The sequence below is a fragment of the Myodes glareolus genome, chromosome 4 (assembly GCF_982192425.1).
Source record: "Myodes glareolus chromosome 4, mMyoGla1.1, whole genome shotgun sequence".
NCBI classification, from domain to species: Eukaryota; Metazoa; Chordata; class Mammalia; order Rodentia; family Cricetidae; genus Myodes; species Myodes glareolus.
In genome coordinates this window covers 15,139,930-15,157,299 of record NC_142029.1, presented here as the reverse complement: position 1 = coordinate 15,157,299, position 17,370 = coordinate 15,139,930, and the positions used below count along the sequence as shown (strand labels likewise).

Here is a 17,370-nt window from a genome sequence, read left to right as displayed (position 1 = left end):
GGCCCAGGTGGCAGAGCAGGCAACATGAACAATGGGCATATCTAGAAACCTAGGTTAGGCCAGGTGGCGGTGATGTACACCTTTAATCCCAGCACTCGGGAGACAGAGGCAGGCAGATCTCTGTGAACTTGAGACCAGCCTGGTCTACAGAGCGAGCGAGTTCCAGGACTACTCCATAGCCATTGAGAAACCCTGTCTCGAAAAACCAAAAAAAAAAAAAAAAAAAAAAAAAAAAAGAAAAAAGAAAAAAGAAAAGAAAGAAAAGAAAAACCTAGGCTAGGTGAAAAGGGGTATTTGTGTCTCAAGGACCCTTCTAGATCAGTAGGAAGTAGGGTTCGGGCTGTGCCTGAGCTATATTGGCTAAAGCATAGGGGTCCTGTTCTAAATTTCCTGCCTCCCAGCAACCTTGAGCAGAGATTTACTCAGGTTACTAGAGTCTGGCAGGATACGATGCTCAACTTTGCTCCAGAAGTTGCAGATGGCCAAACAAGTTTGGTAGAGCTTTAGAAGGACAAAAGCCTGATAGCCATGTTACAGAAGAGCTGGTACAGGCAGCAGGTAAGGGCCAGGAAAGGCAGAAAGTGCCTTTCTGTGGTGAAAGGCAGAGCACCTGCAGCCACCTAGAGAGATGTGGCTGGGTTTTAGTGGGCCAGGCTCTTGGTAGGGTTAAATCAGAAGGGACGGGAGAGACTAGAACAAAGATGTGTGGGCCAAGCCTTATATCCTCATCAGGTTCAAACTTCTACGGAGATGTGAGCTACAGAAAAGTTCAGAATGGGGTCAAGTGTTGATTCAAGTCAGGGTTAAGGCTGGGGTCACAGTTGTGATGGAGACTTGGGCCAGGGTCAGAAGTTATGTCCCTGACTCAGATGACCTATCTCCAGAGTTGGTGTACTGCCTGCCACAGAATGACCAGGTCCTGGCAAGAAGGTAGCAATCTGCAGGTTCCAAAGCAACAAGGCTTTAAGAGCATATTTGCTACAGCCCTGCCAACAGCTGATTGCCATCTGTGGATGTCAGCTGAGAAGGAACCTCGCACAGCTGGAGAAAAATGTGCACCAACTGCTCCCCCAGAGGACTTGGGTTCTGTTCCCAAGCACCCACCAGTAAGCTCCAGAGCCAAGGAATCCGATGCCTTTTTCTGGCCTCTTTAGGCATCAGACATGGAGGTGGTTCACAGGTATGCATGCAAACAATACATTTATACACTTAAAAATCAAGAACTCTGAATAGCCACGTGTGGTGGTGTACCTTTAATTCTAGCTCTCTGGAGGCAGAGGCAGAGGCAGAGGCAGAGGCAGAGGCAGAGGCAGATGAATCTCTGTGAATTCGAGGCCAGCCTGGTCTACAAGAGCAAGTTCCAGGACAGCTAGGACTATTACACAGAGAAACCCTGTCTTGAAGGGGAAAAAAAAGGACTCTGAAACCAGCTGAGCTGGGAGTTACATAGTGACCAGGAAATCTCATCTTGGTCTTGAGACCAGAGAGCTCACTGAGTGCCCTCTGTCTTCTGTGTGATGTCCCTCACTGGCCCTCTAACCTTGCCACTAGGGCTGTCATATAACCCTTTGACACCCTCTAATGTCTTAACCCCACCCCCAATCTTTATCTGAGTTAATCTAATTTTTTTTTTGCCTACAACATGATCTTCTTTTAATTAATTAGTTAATTTTATATCTGGACCACAAGCTCCCCTCCTTCTCCTTTCCCTCCCTGGCCCTCCTCCATAACCGCTCAGAAAGGGCCAGGCCTCCCATGGGCTTCAGCAAAGCATGGCATACCAAGCTGCCTTACGACTAAGCACCTCCCCCTGTATTCAGGCTGGGTAAGGCAATCCAGATTGAGGAATGGGTTTCCAAAGCACCGGGAACAGTCTGATCTAAAATTCTGATTCATGACCTCTAGCATGCCAGAGCTTCCCTAGATTACCCACAGGACCCTCTAGGTGACTGAAGACTTTACTCAAGCGGCAGGGAAAATCCAACCGATTGCCTGTCCCGCCCCCATTCTCCTTTGTGAAGCCGAAAGTTTCCTCTGAAGAACTCTTAGCTTTCCCACAGGCGCCTGCAGCTTCCAGTAATCTTTGCTTGATCTCCGGCAGTCCGTTCATAGCTGCTCAGAGCTGCGGCACTCAAAGCAAGCCTCACGGACCCTGGACCCACCCTCTTCCCGCCTGAAGTCCCAGGGGTCTGGGTGGGGCGCGCCCCTAGTGGGTGCGCGCATTCCAACTCTACGCTCCCGGGCTGCCAGAGGACTGGAAAGTCCGGAATGGATATTTAACCACAGATTCGGATTCACACGCTGCTGCCAGGGTCCAGGGAGGATCCATCACCCAGATCCCACATCCAGGTAGTTGAGTAGCTACAGACCATTTTAGTCAGGAAGCAGGCACTGCTTCTCGCAAATTCGTTTGCTATAGTAACTATGGACGGTCGAGCTCCTCAGAGTTGTGCTTCAGGCACTAAGTACTCTACCAGTGTCTCCCAGAGTTCAGTCCTGCTTTGTCCGTTGGGTCATCATAAACCTTCCCACGGGTCCAATAGAATTCCAGTTTGCATCTAGTTTGCCTCCCTGCTGATGCTGTAACCCTGGGAGCCCAAGGATGATTTGACAGTGGTTTCCATAGTGATACCAAGGACAAAGGCCATAAGCTCCTTAGATCTCTAAGCTCTCAAAGACCACAAACCGTTTCTATTCCCCCAGTTCCATAAGCCCCTTCCCTGTCATCTCCAGTATCACTTCTCCATCTTGCCTTGGTCCCTGAACAAATCTGGACTTGAGGGATACCTTGAAGATACTCGGACGAGGCTGTTTTCTGTTTTTGAGCAGCCTACTCCAATTTCTCTTTGGAGTACACCCTTTTCTTATTAACGCTTCTAACTAACCTGCTTCTTTGCTAAATGCACCGCTGCCACTCTTCTAAATAAACCTCGTCTTTAAAAAATTCTGGGTGAAGTGGCCAGTGTCTGGTTCTTGGGATGAGGATTGTTTGCGGAGGGCAGGGATACGGCCCCGGGTTGGGGGCTCTACCCTAAATTATAATCCTGGCTAAGATCCGTTCCATGTTTTCCTTCCTTCCCTGCTTTCCAACTTAACTCAAAGTCGTCAGACTCTCAGAGTGTGGAGGAGTGACTGCTGGACATACCCTAGGACCGACTGAGGGCCTGGAGGCAGACCAGCCCAGTACCTACACGGTCAGGGTCAGCATCAACCCCAAGGGAGGTGGTGGACTTCGTCTTCGGACTCTTTACCTTCCCTTATCTCGATTTTACTTCTCTTCAGGATGGAGTGGGCCTCAGGAGAATCAGGGAGGGGCCGGCAGGGACAGCCTCTGCTTTGGGAACTTCGCTTGGGCCTACTTCTAAGTGGTGAGGGGGCCTGGTGAGGCCTAAAGTTATGGGATGTGGTGGTAGGTCCCGGGGTGACTGGCTGTCCCAGGGGCCCAAGGGATGAGGCTACCTAATAGAATCACTGCTGAACTGGTTAACCCACTGCCCCCAGTGCTGGCTGCCACATTGGCCCAGGTCCCTTCCTTGGATGTACCTGGCTGTTCTCGAGGAAGCTGCTATCCAGCCACTGGTGACCTGTTGGTGGGCCGTGCTGACAGACTGACTGCCTCATCCACGTGTGGCTTGCAAAGCCCTCAGCCCTACTGTATTGTCAGCCACCTGCAGGTGCTGCTAGGGACAGGATGAGAGGGGCTGGGTCAGGGTGGGGTTGGCACTGGCTAAGTAAGGTGCTGCTACTAACTTTCACCCAATCCAGGATGAGAAGAAGTGTTTCCTGTGTGACTCCCGACGCCCCTTCTCTGCTCGAGACAACCCCAATAGCCATCGAATCCAGAATGTCGTCACCAGCTTTGCACCACAACGCCGGACGGCCTGGTGGCAGTCAGAGAATGGTGAGCCCGTGAGTAGGTCATTCGAGTAAGCAGGGCTTGCACACCAATAACCTCAAAACCTTCACCTCTGATTCCTACTACTGCAGGTGTTCCAAGAGTCACCATCCAGCTGGACCTGGAAGCGGAATTCCATTTCACGCACCTCATTATGACTTTCAAGGTGCCTGCACGTCAGTGAACCTGCCCCAGTTGCTCTGCTCTGCTCCCCAGTGCCCCTGGACAGAGCCCTAGCTCCTCAACCCAGCTTCCCTGAGATCGTGTGTTGTGTTTTGATTACACGTGGAACAAGGTTGTTTCCTGTATAGCTTTCATGACTGAACACACTCCAGCCCTTTGCACGTGCTCTCCTGTGCCGCCTTCCTAGACTAGGCCAGATATGGTCTCTCTGGGCCTCGTGACCTTTTAACCTACCCGTTAGAGGCAGCTCTCACCCCCTGGTCTGCTCATTGCCTGGTTTTCGGCTTTTCATAGTCACCCCATCTTGTCTGTGAGCTGCTTGGCCCTGATCATGACTAAGCAGGGATCTCAGCAGCCTAGTTTGGGCTGGTTCTTGCTAATCAGATGTATTCCCTTTCCCCAACCAGACATTTCGGCCTGCTGCCATGCTGGTGGAGCGCTCTGCAGACTTTGGCCGCACCTGGCATGTTTACCGATACTTTTCCTACGACTGTGGGGCTGACTTCCCCGGAGTTCCACTGGCCCCACCTCGGCACTGGGATGATGTGGTTTGTGAGTCTCGCTACTCAGAAATTGAGCCGTCCACTGAAGGCGAGGTAAGGGCTGGGATCTGGGCAGAGGATAGGGAGGGACCTGTGGGGTTCGTGATGCCCCTAAAGCAAGGTCCGATATCTCTATGGGCTTCCTGCCATGCCAGGTCATCTACCGTGTGCTGGACCCCGCTATCCCCATTCCAGACCCCTACAGCTCACGGATTCAGAGTGAGTCCTGGACTGAGGCTGGCACAGTCCCAGTGTCCGGATGGGGACTATTTGGGGCCTCAGCAACTATTTTGGGTGCTTCCTAGGGCAGATGCCAAGCCCAGTTTAGCTCTGGTGGCAATGGAAAAAAGAGGTCTCCCAAGGTGACCTTGGCAGCTGCAGCCCCTGGGTGGGTATGAGGCAGCTAGAGCTGGCCCATCTAGGCAGACGAAACCCTCTTCCCCTTCTTAGACCTGTTGAAGATCACCAACCTCCGTGTGAACTTGACTCGGCTTCACACACTGGGAGACAACTTGCTTGACCCGCGGCGGGAGATCCGGGAGAAATACTATTATGCCCTCTATGAGCTTGTTGTTCGTGGGAACTGCTTCTGCTATGGACATGCCTCGCAGTGTGCCCCTGCGCCAGGGGCACCAGCCCACGCCGAGGGCATGGTACAAGGCTTCGGGTGGCTGGAGTAGGGCCAGGGGGAGGGATGGGCATGGCTCAATAGTGCTGGCCACCTGCTTGTATCTCTTCACAGGTGCATGGGGCCTGTATCTGCAAACACAATACCCGCGGTCTCAACTGTGAGCAGTGTCAGGACTTCTATCACGACCTTCCCTGGCATCCTGCTGAGGACGGCCATACTCATGCCTGTCGGAGTGAGTGAGACACTGAGCTCTGTGGCCTGGCTGTGCCTGGTTCAAACCAAAGGCTGGCTGGCCAAGCCCTAAATAACTAGGCTGTGTCTAAAGGGTGTGCAGACTTTGCTGTCCCTGAGGACCCTCAGGCCTCCTCTGTAGTCTACTCTGGCTATCCATACCTTGTCATTTTGAAGCCTCGAAGTTTTTAAACTGCCACCTGTAAATTCTGGCCTGTGGTACTGACAAAAAGTGATGCCTTCCCTCCCTCCCTGCGGGTGTCTTATCCCGGGGACCTGGCTTCTCAACTGGCCTTTGCCTTCTCCCCAGAGTGTGAGTGCAATGGGCACACTCAGAGCTGCCACTTTGACATGGCCGTATACCTGGCATCTGGAAATGTGAGTGGAGGCGTGTGTGATGGGTGTCAGCACAACACAGCTGGGCGCCATTGTGAGCTCTGCCGGCCCTTCTTCTACCGTGATCCAGCCAAGGACATGCGGGATCCAGCCGTGTGTCGTCGTAAGGCTGGGATTGGGTATGAGGGAGAGAAAACTGAGCCTGGGTCAGGAACTAGGAAGCCAGAATTTGTGTGGTAAGGGCTTGGGGTGGAAATAGAACAGGAATAGGGGAAGGCTAAAGACTCATTCTGGGCCGTGGGATAGGATGATTTTACACTCCCCTTTGTTTACAGCTTGTGACTGTGACCCTATGGGTTCTCAAGACGGTGGCCGTTGTGATTCCCATGATGACCCTGTGCTGGGACTGGTCTCTGGCCAGTGTCGCTGCAAAGAACATGTGGTTGGCACTCGCTGCCAGCAATGCCGTGATGGCTTCTTTGGACTTAGTGCCAGTGATCCTCTGGGATGCCAGCGTATGTGTGCTTCTTGTCCTAACTTCTATGCTGACCTTTAACCTCTGGTCTCTCATTCCGGAAGCATATGAACCTGAGCACTGTTTCTACTTCTCACAATGCTAACGGGCCTCTTCCACTGCAGGTTGTCAGTGTAATTCACGGGGCACAGTGCCTGGGGGCACCCCTTGTGACTCCAACAGTGGAACCTGTTTCTGTAAGCGTCTGGTGACTGGACATGGCTGTGACCGCTGCCTGGTATGACTGAGGGATCTGGGGTTCCTGGGTCCTGGACTTGTCCTCAGAGCATATGGCGGGGGGCAAAGTCCAGTGGGTGGGTACTGAGAACTTAGGGTCTCGTCCTTAATGAGAAGCCTCTGGTCTGGGAGGCCAAGGACTTTGTGTTCACCAATCAGTGGTAGAGGCTCGCTGGTGGGTGGCAAAGAGGTCGGTTTCTGGTCTCCAGCAATCCCTTTTTCCTAGCCTGGCCACTGGGGTCTGAGCCATGACCTGCTTGGTTGCCGCCCCTGTGACTGCGACGTGGGTGGTGCCTTGGATCCTCAGTGAGTGCTGTAATAGGGACTCTGGGAGGTGGCAGGGAAGGCAAAGGGGGTAGCCCCTCAGTAACCACAGCACTCCTCAGGTGTGATGAGGCCACAGGTCAGTGCCGCTGCCGCCAGCACATGATTGGCCGGCGCTGTGAACAAGTACAGCCCGGCTATTTCCGACCTTTTCTAGACCATTTAACTTGGGAGGCTGAGGATGCCCGAGGGCAGGTAAGATGTGGTGGGATGGCTAGAGAGGAGGGGTTGTGGGTTGTGCCTTGGAGGGACTGGGGTTCTGTCCAGCCTTAGGGCAGGTCTTGGCAGGAGAAATGGTGTTTGGGACTGACTGTGGCAACAGAGGTAGCAGTCACCTGAGTCCATATCCCTGCTTTGACCCTGGTGACTCTCAGGTGCTTGAGGTGGTAGAGCGGCCAGTGACCAACCGAGAGTCTCCGTCCTGGACTGGCCCAGGCTTTGTGCGGCTGCGGGAAGGTCAGGAAGTGGAGTTCCTAGTGACCTCTTTGCCAAGGGCCATGGACTATGACCTGCTACTGCGCTTGGAGCCCCAGGTTAGACCCTGTGACAGCTGACCTGTGCTGACATTCTGGATATGAAAGAACCCTCTCCACTGTCCTCTTCCCCCAGGTTCCTGAGCAGTGGGCAGAGCTGGAACTGACTGTGCATCGCCCAGGGCCTGTGTCTGTCCACAGTCCCTGTGGGCACGTGCTGCCTAAGGATGATCGAATTCAGGGAATGCTTCAACCAAACTCCAGGTGAGGCTTGTAGGGCCAGCCCTTATTCCATGCAGATCACCGGAAAGACCACATTGCTTTTTCTTCTGTTCTTTCTTTCATGGATGTCTTTCTGTGTACTGCTTGCCAGGTCTGTGACTGTGTTCACAAGAAGGTCAGAGATGAAACAGGGCCTGTTTTCCATAGGGTGCTAGTTTCAGAGCCAAAGCATTAGGTGATGGGAAGTCCCCCAGTGTCACTCCAGGAGGACCGGTGATGGTGATGGTTGCAAGGCAGTGGCATCAGAGTAGGGATGTAACTATGTAACTGGTTATGGTTCCTTTCCTGTAACTTTTCCTTACTCTGTTGGCCACCCTGGGCCTCCCTCCTCCTCCTTTTTTTTTTTTTCTTGTTTTGTTTTGTATTTTTTCAAGGCATGGTTTCTCTGTGTAACAGCCCTGGCTGTCCTGGAACTTGCCTTGTAGATCAGGTGAACCTCATCTATAAAGATCTCACAGAGATCTGCCTGCCTCTTTATTCTAATTGCTGGGACTAAAGTCGTGTACCATCACACCCGGCTCCCTCCTTTTTCCTTTTTGAGACAGAACTGCACATATCCCAGGCTAGCCTTAAACTCACATAGTTGAACTTCTGCCTTCTCCATCTCCCAAATGCTGAGATTATAGAAGTATGCTGCAATACCTGGCTTATATTTTTTTATGTATTTATTTTATGCTCATTGGTGTTTTGCCTTCATATATGTCTGTGTGAGAGTGTTAGAAGCCCTGGAACTGGACAGGTGTGAGCTGCTGTGTGGGTGCTGGAAACTGAACATGAGTCCTCTGGAAGAGCAGCCAGTGCTCTTAACTGCTGAGCCATCTCTCCAGCCCCTGTTTTTTCTTTTGTTATTATGTAAATATTCATACATACACAGAGGCAGAAAGAATAGCATAATGAACTTGGCTGTATCCATTGTAGACATTTTGACAAACTTGGGTTTGGCAGATTCCTCTCATTGCTAAGTGGAGAATAGAGAGAAAGGGGCCAGGGTAAAAACTGTTGGGTACTCCAGGGTGAGATGAGTTGGACGGAGGTATAGTAAAGATAATGAGCAAAGGGGGCTGAAGAGATGGCTCAGAGGTTAAGGATGCTGACTGTTCTTTCAGGGGTCCTGAGTTCAATTCCCAGCAACCACATGGTGGCTCACAGCCATCTACAATGAGATCTGATGCCCTCTTCTACATGGAGGCAGCACACTGTATTGTATACATAATAAATAAAATCTTTTTTTTAAAAAAAAAGAAAGAAAAAATAAGATTAAAAAAAAGATAATGAGCAAAAAAGGCTTTTAGACTTAGAAAGGAAGAGGAAATAGAAAAATGAGTCTGATTTGGGATCTGGATGTTTGGATGGGGATGGAGGGCATGCGGTAGAAATACAGCAGAATGTGTGCCCCCCACCCCAGATACAGGATCTCTCTTCTCTTTGTTTTTTGTTTGTTTGGTTTTTCTTTTTTTTTTTAATTATGTATACAATATTCTGTCTGTGTGTAAGCCTGAAGGCCAGAAGAGGGCACCAGACCTCATTACAGATGGTTGTGAGCCACCATGTGGTTGCTGGGAATTGAACTCAGGACCTTTGGAAGAGCAGGCAATGCTCTTAACCACTGAGCCATCTCTCCAGCCCTTGTTTGGTTTTTCAAGACAGGGTTTCTCTGTGTAGCCCTGGCTGTCCTGGAACTCACTCTGTAGACCAGGCTGGCCTCAAACTCACTGAGATCCTCCTGCCTCTGCCTCTCAGGTGCTGGGATTAAAGGCATGCTCCAACACTTCTAGGCTCAGATCTGGGATCTTTTTATAACATGTTCCAGGCTGGCCTGAGACTTGTGGTGTTTTTGCCTTAGCTTCTCAAGTGCTAGGTTAAAGGTGGCATGCCACCATGCCTGACTGAGAAGAAACAGTTCTGAGAGTGGTTGGCTTAAGTGAGTGGCTAGATTTCTGTGTCTGGGATTACTGAGAGGCGTAATGTTGGAGTAAAATTTGGTTCCCGTGAGCTGGTTGTGGTACCTCATGCCTGTAATCCTAGCACTTGGGAGACAGAGGCAGGAGGATCAAAAGTTCAAGGTATTCTTGGCTACACAGCAAATTCAGTGTCTACCTGGAACACATAAGACCTTGCCTCCAAAAAGGAGAACTGAGTGGACAGAAGGAAAAACTAGAGTTGCAGAGAACAGCACAGAGGCTAAGAGAAAAGAATGAACTCATGGGCTGCTGAATGCTTGAACCAGATAAGAATAGAATAGTGGCCTCTGTGTTTAGCTATGTGGAGGTCATTGGTGACCTTGATACAGAGTGGGCCAGAATTCACTGGAGTAGAATCCTTAGCTGGCAGTGACTGCAAGGGTCTTTATAGACTTACTGGGTGGGAAAACAAAAATGAAATAGCAGCTCGGGGAAGATTTGGACAGATTTGGGAGTGGAATGAAAGAATGCATGTGTAGGTGTATATGCGAATCATTTAGGGGATAGGATTACTATGTCAAGAGAGAAGAAACAAAGGTCTGGGGATGTAGTTCAGTGATGCCTTCAAAATTTAATTAATTAGTTAATTAGTTAATTAATTCATGTATTTGTTTATTGTTTTTCGAGATAAGGTTTCCCTGTGTAACAACTCTGGCTGTCCTGGAACTTGCTTTGTAAGCCAGGCCAGCCTAGAACTCACAGAGGTCTGCCTGCCTCTGCCTCCTGAGTGCTGGGATTAAAGGTGTGCACCACCACTACCCAGCTCAGGGATGCCACGTCTTAATTTAGCAGTCACAGAACTGTAGGTTCAATCCCTGGAGCTACAGAATACATAAACAGTCACTGATATTTTAATTGAGTCTCAAGACAAAACAAAATAAAACAAACAAACAAATAGCAAAGAAAGAAACCAAAATCCAAAACCTCAGAGCTGGAGAAGGGAGTTAAAACACTTGCTGCAGCCGGGTAGCGGTGGTACATGCTTTTGATCCCAGCACTCATGAGGCAGAGACAGGTGGATCTCTGTGAGATCGAAGCCAGCTTGGTCTGTGGAGCTAGTTCCGGGACAGCTAGGGCTGTGACATAGAGAAACCCTGTCTCAAAAACAAACAAGAGAACACTTGCTGCTCTTTCAGAGAACCCAACTTTGGGTCCCAACATTCACATTGGGTGGACTGCAACTGTCTTTAACTTAGCCAAGAACACTCTCTTTTGGCCTATGTGGGCACCTGAATACATGTAGTGTACACACATACAAATATATTCATATATGCACGCACACATCCATACACACACACATAAAAATAAAGACAAGTAAGAAAACCTGAGCCGAGCAGTGGTGGCACACGCCTTTAGTCCCAGCATTTAGGGAGGCAGGTGGATCTCTGTGAGTTTGAGGCCAGCCTGGTCTACAGAGTGAGTTCCAGGACAACCAGAGATACACAGAGAGACCTCGTCTCAAAACCCGCCCCACCAAAAAAGAATAAAAAGAAAAAAATGAAACAAAAAAACAAGAAAACAAAACAAAACCAAACCTGACAAATTGCCATGTCAGGAGACAGGTGGACGCCAGGCTCTGATTTCCAGTGATACAGGTCTGTATGGATGTATGATTCCAGAGTCATCACATGTATGGGATTCCCTGTCAGGGCCTCAGCAGGTATATGTTGGCCTAGTCTGGCTCAGCTGTAGCCTCTGCCTTGGTCAATAAGTTTGATTGCTATGAGTGACAGTATCTAAGACCCAGGATAAGATCTCTGTGAGTTCGGGGCCCACCTGGTCAAAGAGTGAGTTCTAGGATACCCAGAGCTGTTACAGAGAGAGACCCTGTCTCGAGAAAATAAAAACAAATCAAAACCAACAACAGCAACAAAAAGAAATAAATAAAAGGCCCAGGATATTGGTTGCATGGAGCCTGAGTGGCATCCTGTGCTGTCTCTGTCCTCCCCATCCCCAGGGTTTTAGTGTTTCCCAGGCCGGTCTGCCTTGAGCCTGGTATCTCCTACAAGCTGAATCTGAAGCTGCTACGAACCGGGGGACGTGCCCATCCTGAAAGCTCCTACTCTGGACTACTTATTGACTCGGTAACATACTTCTCTCGCTCATATCAGCCAAAAGGCGGGGCCTCTGGGGTGGATACTGTGATGGTGGTGATGGTTAGGAGGGGTCTGTGATAGTCAGGCCGTCCAGCCGGGCAATGGTGGCAGCACACCTTTAATCTTAGCATTCAGGAGGTGGAAGCAGGTGGATCTCTGTGAGTTTGAGGCCAGCCAGAGCTACACAGAGAAACCCTGTCTCAAAAAACAGAGAGAAAGAGAGAGAGAGAGAGAGAGAGAGAGTGTGCGAGAGCGCGCACGCGCAGGTTAATGGCCTCGCTAAGTCAGGCTCTCTGGCGGTACCGATGTGGTTCTATGTGAGCTGCGTTCTTGCATCTCTTCAGCTGGTGCTGCAGCCCCATGTCTTGGTGCTAGAGATGTTTAGTGGGGGTGACGCTGCTGCCCTAGAGCGCCGTACCACCTTTGAACGCTATCGTTGCCACGAGGAAGGTCTGATGCCCAGCAAGACTCCTCTGTCTGAGGCCTGCGCCCCCCTCCTCATCAGTCTGTCCTCCTTGATCTACAATGGTGCCTTATGTAAGTGTACTCTTGATGTGAATTGGTAGGCAGAGGTGGGGATTTAGCCTAATCTGCTCTTCTTCTCCTCACAGCATGTCAGTGTGACCCTCAAGGCTCACTGAGTTCTGAGTGCAACCCTCATGGTGGCCAGTGTCTGTGCAAGCCTGGAGTGGTTGGACGCCGCTGTGATGTCTGTGCCACTGGCTATTATGGCTTTGGCCCTGCAGGTTGTCAAGGTATTTGTCTATCTCTTAGTCTCCCCTCTTTCCTTTCCAGCTTCAAGACTCCCTCTTCTCCTTCTTTGTTTCTTCCTTCATCAACTCCACCTTGGATCCTATACTTTTAGGTTGGGGTCCCTTGTATTTTTCTGTCCATCCTCACCTTTCCCAACCTGACTGTCTCTACCTTATCCCCAGCCTGCCAGTGTAGCCCTGATGGGTCACTCAGTGCCCTATGTGATGGGACTAGTGGACAATGTCCCTGCCGAACTGGTGCCTTTGGTCTTCGCTGTGACCACTGTCAACGTGGCCAGTGGGGATTCCCTAATTGCCGGCCGTGTGCCTGCAATGGGCGTGCAGATGAATGTGATACCCGCACAGGCGCTTGCCTGGGCTGCCGTGATTACACCGGGGGCGAGCACTGTGAAAGGTGAGCCTAGTGCAGGCGTGAGTGGTTGGTGGCTGGGCAGGCTGCCTGCGGCTAACACTTACTCATTTCCCTGCAGATGCATTGCTGGCTTTCATGGGGACCCACGGCTGCCCTATGGAGGCCAGTGCCGACCTTGTCCCTGCCCTGAGGGCCCTGGGAGCCAGCGGCACTTTGCCACTTCTTGCCACCGGGATGGATACTCCCAGCAAATTGTCTGCCACTGCCGAGCTGGTTACACCGGTGAGTGGATAGAGCTCACAGGTATGGGATCAGGGTGAGGTAACTAAGCTCGACACTCATAGTTTCCTCTTGACTGTTGACAGGACTTCGGTGCGAAGCTTGTGCCCCTGGGCACTTTGGAGACCCATCAAAGCCAGGTGGCAGGTGCCAACTTTGTGAGTGCAATGGAAACATTGACCCCATGGACCCTGAAGCCTGTGATCCCCACACAGGACAGTGCTTGCGTTGTTTACATCACACAGAGGGGCCCCACTGTGGCCATTGCAAACCTGGCTTCCATGGGCAAGCAGCCCGACAGAGCTGTCACCGTGAGTATGGACATGGGAAGGGATGATTGGGGCGGGTTCTGCTGGAGGTAGCGCCCCTTCATTGCTGTGTCTGTCTTGGCTTGCCCAGGCTGTACCTGCAATCCTCTGGGCACAAATCCCCAGCAGTGTCCATCTACTGACCAGTGCCACTGTGACCCAAGCAGTGGGCAGTGCCCATGCCTCCCCCATGTCCAAGGCCTTAGTTGTGATCATTGTGCCCCCAACTTTTGGAACTTCACCAGCGGCCGTGGCTGCCAGCCTTGTGATTGCCACCCAACCAGGGCCAGAGGCCCCACCTGCAATGAGGTATGGAATCCTGGAGATTCCTGGGTATGGGGAGTCAGCTAACTGCCTCCCAGGCACGACTTTTGGTAGAGACTCTGAGCCTTGCTGTGTTTGTACCCTAGTTCACAGGGCAGTGCCACTGTCATGCCGGCTTTGGTGGGAGGACTTGTTCTGAGTGTCAAGAGCTCCACTGGGGAGACCCTGGCCTGCAGTGCCGTGGTGAGAAATCTGGAGAGACAGAGTGGATAAAGACTACCTCAGTATGCATCACAAGGGCCCTAATACTGTGGTTTGTCTTTTTCTGCAGCTTGTGATTGTGATCCCAGAGGAATAGACAAACCTCAGTGTCACCGCTCCACAGGTCACTGTAGCTGCCGCCCAGGCGTGTCTGGCGTGCGCTGTGACCAGTGTGCTCGTGGCTTCTCGGGTGTTTTTCCTGCTTGTTATCTATGCCATGCGTGCTTTGGAGATTGGGATCGTGTTGTACAGGACTTGGCTGCTCGTACACGACGGCTGGAGCAGTGGGCGCAGGAGTTGCAGCAGACGGGTGTGCTGGGTGCCTTTGAGAGCAGCTTTTTGAATATACAAGGGAAGCTGGGCATGGTCCAGGCCATCGTGGGTGCCCGAAATGCTTCAGCTGCCTCTACTGCAAAGCTTGTAGAGGCCACAGAGGGACTGCGGTATGGATGGAGCTAAATAAATATGGTGGGGCCGGGTGGTAGTGGTGCATGTTTTTAATGCCAGCACTCTGGAGGCAGAAGCAGGTGGATCTCTGTGAATTTGAGGCCAGCCTGGTCTACAGAGTGAGTTCCAGGACAGTGAGGGCTACACACAGAGGAAATCCTGCCTCAAAAAAACTAACTAACTAACTAACTGAATAATAACTAACTAAATACATGTGGTGGGGTGGAGCAAAGGTCCAGAAGATCGGGACTGAAGCCTCTTTAAACCTGCCCCCTATTGATACAGCCATGAAATTGGGAAGACCACCGAGCGCCTGACTCAGGTAGAAGCAGAGCTAACAGATGTTCAGGATGAGAACTTCAATGCCAACCATGCACTCAGTGGTCTGGAGAGGGATGGGCTTGCGCTTAACCTCACACTGCGGCAGCTTGACCAGCATCTGGATATCCTCAAACACTCAAATTTCTTAGGTTAGTTGTCCGTTAACTAGGCAGGTGGGCCAGGGCCGTGGTTCAGCTGACTGACCCTCTGATTACACGTAGGAGCCTATGACAGCATCCGACATGCCCACAGCCAGTCTACAGAAGCAGAACGCCGGGCCAACACCTCCACCTTTGCAGAACCCAGCCCAGTGAGCAATTCAGCAGATACCCGGCGTCGGACAGAAGTGCTCATGGGTGCCCAAAAAGAAAACTTCAGGCGCAAACACTTAGCCAACCAGCAGGCACTGGGGCAGCTCTCTGCACGCACCCAGACCCTGAGCCTGACTGGCATAAATGAACTGGTAAGGTACAGGAAAGGGGTGGGATAGGTTGGTACAAGTAGTCTTCCCACGGAACCTTGATTTGTTTTGTACCTGGCAGGTGTGTGGGGCACCTGGGGACGCACCCTGTGCTACCAGCCCTTGTGGGGGCGCCGGATGTCGGGATGAGGATGGGCAGCCCCGTTGTGGTGGCCTCGGTTGCAGTGGGGCAGCAGCCACAGCCGATCTAGCACTGGGCCGGGCTCGGCACACACAGGCAGAGCTGCAGCGGGCACTGGTAGAAGGTGGTGGCATCCTCAGCCGAGTGTCTGAGACTCGTCGGCAGGCAGAGGAGGCGCAGCAGCGGGCACAGGCAGCCCTGGACAAGGCTAATGCTTCTAGGGGCCAAGTGGAGCAGGCCAACCACGAGCTTCGAGAACTTATCCAGAGTGTGAAGGACTTCCTCAGCCGTGAGCCTCCCATGTGGCCCAGGCCATGTGGTTGTTTTCCTTGTGTCTATGTACTTGAGTCTCAGGGTCTGCAATGGACATGTGTTTTTGACCCTGTGTCTGGCCCCTGAGTCCCTATCCAGTCACTGTCCCTAAGTCTCTGCCCCTTACATTGTCCCTGTCCTTTGTTTACATCCTTATATACCTTTTAGCAAACTCCTATGGCATGTGCAGTGTGAGAACCCAGGCTCATGCTGGCCTTTGCCTGTGTCTCCATAGAGGAGGGAGCTGATCCTGACAGTATTGAAATGGTAGCCACGCGTGTGCTGGAGCTCTCCATCCCAGCCTCGCCTGAGCAGATCCAGCACCTAGCAAGTGAGATTGCAGAACGTGTCCGAAGCCTGGCAGATGTGGACACAATCCTGGCACATACTATGGGCGATGTGCGTCGGGCTGAGCAGCTACTCCAAGATGCACAGCGGGCACGGTCTGACCCCAACCCTGACCCCCATTCCTGAAACCTGGTCCTGATACCTGCAGACCCTGATCTCCCCTTTTCCTCAGGAGCCGGGCTGAGGGTGAGAAACATAAGGCAGAGACTGTACAGGCAGCGCTGGAGGAGGCTCAGAGGGCACAGGGCGCTGCTCAGGGTGCCATCCGGGGAGCAGTGGCTGACACACAGAACACAGAACAGACCCTGCACCAGGTGTGGTCTCCCTCGACATCAATGGGACAAGGTTATGGGCATATATACGGTGTATCTGTTTTGTTTTGTTTTGTTTGAGGCAGGGTCTCACTATATAGCCCTGGCTGACCTGGAGCTCAGAGAGATCAACCAGCCGCTCCCTCTTCCTTGCTGGGACTGAAAGCGGATCTGTTTAAGCCCAGGCCCCTCTGTGACAGGTCCAGGAGAAGATGGCAGGTACAGAGCAGTCGCTGAACTCTGCGAGTGAGCGGGCTCGGCAACTGGATGCTCTCCTAGAGGCCCTGAAACTGAAACGGGCAGGAAATAGCCTGGCAGCATCTACAGCTGAAGAAACAGCCGGCAGTGCTCAGAGTCGTGCCAGGGAGGCTGAGAAGGTGAGTTGAGGCAAAGCCGTCCCGAGGGAGTATGGGTAGTGTAGTTAGGACTGTAGTAGCATACCGACCCTGCGTTTTCCATCTGCAGCAACTGCGGGAACAAGTAGATGACCAGTACCAAACCGTGAGGGCACTGGCTGAGAGGAAGGCCGAGGGTGTGCTGGCCGCACAAGCCAGGGCAGAACAACTGCGAGATGAGGCGCGGGACCTGTTGCAAGCTGCTCAGGACAAGCTGCAGCGGCTACAGGGTAAGAACCCGAGTGGGCAAAAGCTAGAGAGGAGGGATTGTGGAAGAAAGACCTAAACTGTGCCTTGACTCTTCTAGAACTGGAGGGCACCTATGAAGAGAATGAACGGAAACTGGAGGGCAAGGCGGCCCAGCTGGATGGGCTGGAAGCCAGGATGCGCAGCGTGCTCCAGGCCATCAACCTGCAGGTCCAGATCTACAACACCTGCCAGTGACCACTCCCCCCGGCCTAGCCTCGTCCCCAGGCACTGTTCCACATGCGTGTTTGTCCACACATTAAAGAGATTTTGGCTAGCAAGTGCTTTCAATAAACCAGTGTGAACCTCCACTGTGTTGTCGCGCCTTTGATGGGTGGGGTGGAGGACCGCTATACATTGTCATCAGTAGGACTCTTGGCGGAGGCCAAAGCACCGGAACCCCTCTTCTTTCTTTCCGGCCCTCCCCAGAGCTGTCCTTCACTACG

The 17,370-nt window shown here is 52.0% G+C and overlaps 1 protein-coding gene across 2 annotated transcripts; it reads left to right on the top strand.

Annotated features, from left to right (window-relative positions):
• The first annotated feature begins 3,096 nt into the window (after positions 1-3,096).
• Positions 3,097-17,235, top strand: Lamb2 (laminin subunit beta 2). Of its 2 annotated transcripts, none has more exons than XM_048423891.3 (33): positions 3,097-3,194; positions 3,283-3,368; positions 3,502-3,674; positions 3,766-3,901; positions 3,988-4,061; positions 4,486-4,674; positions 4,776-4,839; positions 5,071-5,273; positions 5,363-5,483; positions 5,793-5,981; positions 6,154-6,333; positions 6,458-6,570; positions 6,796-6,875; positions 6,956-7,088; positions 7,268-7,426; positions 7,503-7,630; positions 11,567-11,693; positions 12,050-12,242; positions 12,317-12,460; positions 12,641-12,872; positions 12,949-13,112; positions 13,196-13,420; positions 13,509-13,726; positions 13,828-13,924; positions 14,013-14,385; positions 14,675-14,859; positions 14,932-15,173; positions 15,253-15,601; positions 15,860-16,067; positions 16,145-16,286; positions 16,484-16,660; positions 16,749-16,908; positions 16,986-17,235. In XM_048423891.3, the coding sequence occupies exons 2-33, from the start codon at positions 3,284-3,286 to the stop codon at positions 17,120-17,122; spliced, it is 5,400 nt and encodes a 1,799-aa protein (XP_048279848.2). In that variant the 5' UTR covers positions 3,097-3,194; position 3,283; the 3' UTR covers positions 17,123-17,235. The 2 variants fall into 2 exon arrangements, with proteins under 2 accessions (XP_048279848.2, XP_048279847.2); XM_048423890.3 differs by having other exon boundaries at positions 3,103-3,200.
• Positions 17,236-17,370: the final 135 nt, after the last annotated feature.

What these genes read in the sequence shown, in the direction of transcription:
- Lamb2 (XM_048423891.3), top strand. Translation starts at nt 3,284, where the DNA reads ATGGAGTGGGCCTCAGGAGAATCAGGGAGGGGCCGGCAGGGACAGCCT. An exon ending in ACCTCATTATGACTTTCAAG is followed by an intron (nt 4,062 to 4,485) that starts GTGCCTGCACGT and finishes TTCCCCAACCAG; the next exon opens with ACATTTCGGCCTGCTGCCAT. An exon ending in GTGCCAGGGAGGCTGAGAAG is followed by an intron (nt 16,661 to 16,748) that starts GTGAGTTGAGGC and finishes TTCCATCTGCAG; the next exon opens with CAACTGCGGGAACAAGTAGA.